Source organism: Eimeria acervulina, genomic scaffold (genome assembly GCF_000499425.1).
Source record: "Eimeria acervulina Houghton genomic scaffold, Eah_scaff1326, whole genome shotgun sequence".
In the NCBI taxonomy this organism is placed as follows: Eukaryota; Apicomplexa; class Conoidasida; order Eucoccidiorida; family Eimeriidae; genus Eimeria; species Eimeria acervulina.
In genome coordinates, this window is record NW_013549278.1 from 5,001 (window position 1) to 7,891 (window position 2,891).

The following is a 2,891-nucleotide window of genomic DNA, read 5'->3' on the forward strand; positions in this document are numbered from 1 at the left end:
GGCCTCTCCTTTGTCTCTTTTAACTCTTCTTCTGTCTCCTTTGTCTCTTTTATATCTTTTATGTGTCTCCTCTCATCTTCTTCTGTCTCCTTTGTCTCTTATATCTTTTAGTTGTGTCTCCTTTTGTCTTCTTCTGTATCCTTTGTCTCTTTTATATCTTTTATATGTCTCCTTTCATCTTCTTCTGTCTCCTTTGTCTCTTTTAACTCTTTTATTTATGTCGCCTCTCATCTTCTTCTGTCTCCTTTATCTCCTTTGTATCCTTTGTCTCTTTTTTCTTCTTCTGTCTCCTTTGTCTTTTCTAACTATTTTATATATGTCTCCGTTTGTCTCCTTTTGTCTTCTTCTGTCTCCTTTTGTCTTCTTTTGTCTTCTTTTGTCTCCTTTTGTCTCATTTGTCTCTGTTATCTCATTTGTCTCTTTTATCTTCTTTTGTCTCCTTTTAGTTCCTTTGTCTCTTTTATCTTCATTTGTCTCACTTCATCTCTTTTGTCGCTTTCTATCTCCTTTATCTCCTCTGTCTCTTTTGTCTCTTTTGTCTCCTTTGTCTCTTTTGTCTCCTCTGTCTCCTCTGTCTCCTCTGTCTCCTTTATTTATCTCCTTTATCTCCTTTGTCTCCTTTATTTATCTCGTCTATCTCTTTTGTCTCTTTTGTCTCCTTTGTCTCTTTTGTCTCTTTTGTCCCCTCTGTCTCCTCTGTCTCCTTTATTTATCTCGTTTATCTCTTTTGTCTCCTTTTGTCTCTTTTATCTTTTTTGTCTCCTTTTATCTCCGCTGTGGAATTCGTCTATCTCCTCTCAACCATTTTTGCTGCTGCTGCTGCTGCTGCTGCTGCTGCTGCTGCTTCAGGTGTCTGTCTGTCTCAGGGGTGAGAGCATTTTTCAATGAGGAGGTTCTGGGGGGCGCGTGGCTGCTGGTTGAGGCCTTACCGCATCTGCCGGCTGCTGCTGCTGCATCTCCTGAGTTTTTGTTCTATGAACGGGGGCTGTCTCCGATGCCTGCTGTCTCCTCTGGTGCTGCAGCAAACCCGCAGCAGCAGCAGCAGCAGCAGCAGCAGCAGCAGCAGCACGCTGCGCCTTCAATATGGAGACATCATAGAATCCACCCTGTAAGCTGCTGTTGATATTACTGCTGCTGCTGCGCATGCTGCTTCTATTCTACTCAATGCTTCATCTCTTGCTGCTCCTGCTGCTGCTGCTGCTGCTGCTAAGGCGGTGCCTGGGGCTGCATGTGCATGAACCAACTGCACGTATTTAGACACCGTTGCATGCATGCATTCATGCATATATTTCTTTTGCTGTCTCTCTTTTAAAAAAGACAGCTGGCGGCAGCAACAGCAGCAGCAGCAACAGCAGCAACAGCAGCAGCAACAACAACAGCACCAACAGCAGCAGCAGCAGCAGTCTCAGGGTTTTGTGTCTACGCTAGATTTGCATGCATGTGCGTTGTGGGGTGTGTATATTGCGGTGTATGTACAGGGCTTGAGGTCAGCAGCTGCTCATCCTCTCTGGCGGTTGGAGGGGTCGTGGATACATCTGGAGCCTGCATCTGCTGCTGCTATTGCTGCTGCTGCTGCCGAAGCAGCAGCAGCAGCAGCAGCAGATGCAGAATCAGGAGAAGGGGAGCAGCTGCCTCCCCGGTGGGGTTTGTCTTACAGCCAGCCGCTGCTGTACAGACAGCGCAAGGCCCCCTAATGTTTGAAGTTTGTCTACATGCATGCATCTTACGCATGCATCAGAGGCACTTAAACCCGAGAGAGACAGCAGGATTAACACAAAGAGACAGAAGAATGTCTCCTTTGAAGCCCCTTCAACGTAGGGGGCTGCAGCTCTCGGTCTCCGCTTCAACGTCAGCGTGCTGTCTCCTGCCTAGGAGGTGAAGAGACACCGCAAGGTAATGTGCAGCAGCAGCAACAGCAGCAACAGCAGCAGCAGCACCAGCAGCACCAAGAGAAGAAAGGAGACAGCTACCACCGTGCAGCAAAGGGAATACAGACTGCGGTAGCATCTGCATGCACCCCTCTCTGGGGCTTGCATGCAAGCCTATTCATGGGGCTGCATGCGGGTGTGGGGCCCCGAGGGGCTACACCAGCTAGCATATCTATATCCCTTCAATGTGGACAAGCCTATATATAATCTGCAGCTAGCCACAGCTAGCTGTAGCTAGCCATAGCTAGCTGTAGCTAGCCACAGCTAGCTGCAGCTAGCCACAGCTAGCCGCTTGTAGCTGAGCGGTAGAGGGCGGTGAGAAGTTGCTGAAGTGAATAGGGGGCTGTCTGCCTCTTCAGTGCTTGTACAGTGCTGCATGAAGCCCTCGCTTAAAGAGCGCTGGCCTTGCTTCATATGTGCTGATTGGCTTATATACTGTATTGTATATAATATATATAATATATATATAATGTATATATAATGTATATATGTAATCTACGTATATAATATATATAGTATATATATATTATATATTATATATATTATATATATATATTATATATAATGTATATATGTAATATACGTGTATAATATATATAGTATATATATTATATATTATATATATTATATATATAATATATATTATATATATTATATATATACAGCGCACCAGCTGAGGAACATCTTTAGACATCACACTTTGCTTACACTGGGAGATGCGAGGCGTAGCAGGGGTTTCTCTGTTAGACTGCCTTCTCCCAAGTAATCTTATCCGTATCTTTTGAGGCGACTCTAAAACCCTGTCTTAGCATTATCTTCTTCTTAGAGGGAGTAGAGCGGTTTGCTGAGAGCTGGGGTGTATAGGCACTGCTTCTATGTGCATGCACGTGCACTGTACGTAATATATATATATATATATATATATATGCGTAGATACACCAGCACACCCTTTCTTCTGCAGGA

At 44.7% G+C, this 2,891-nt stretch overlaps 1 protein-coding gene across 1 annotated transcript in view; it reads left to right on the forward strand.

Moving 5' to 3' along the window:
* Positions 1-1,694, forward strand: part of EAH_00058520 (hypothetical protein) — a gene marked incomplete at both ends in the record, with an annotated part of 6,644 nt that extends 4,950 nt beyond the window's left edge. Inside the window, 2 exons of the mRNA XM_013393653.1 lie at positions 850-1,108; positions 1,479-1,694. Of these exons, the coding sequence (XP_013249107.1) occupies positions 850-1,108; positions 1,479-1,694 (475 nt within the window). The remainder of the gene's footprint in view (positions 1-849; positions 1,109-1,478) is intronic.
* Between the last annotated feature and the right edge of the window lie 1,197 nt (positions 1,695-2,891).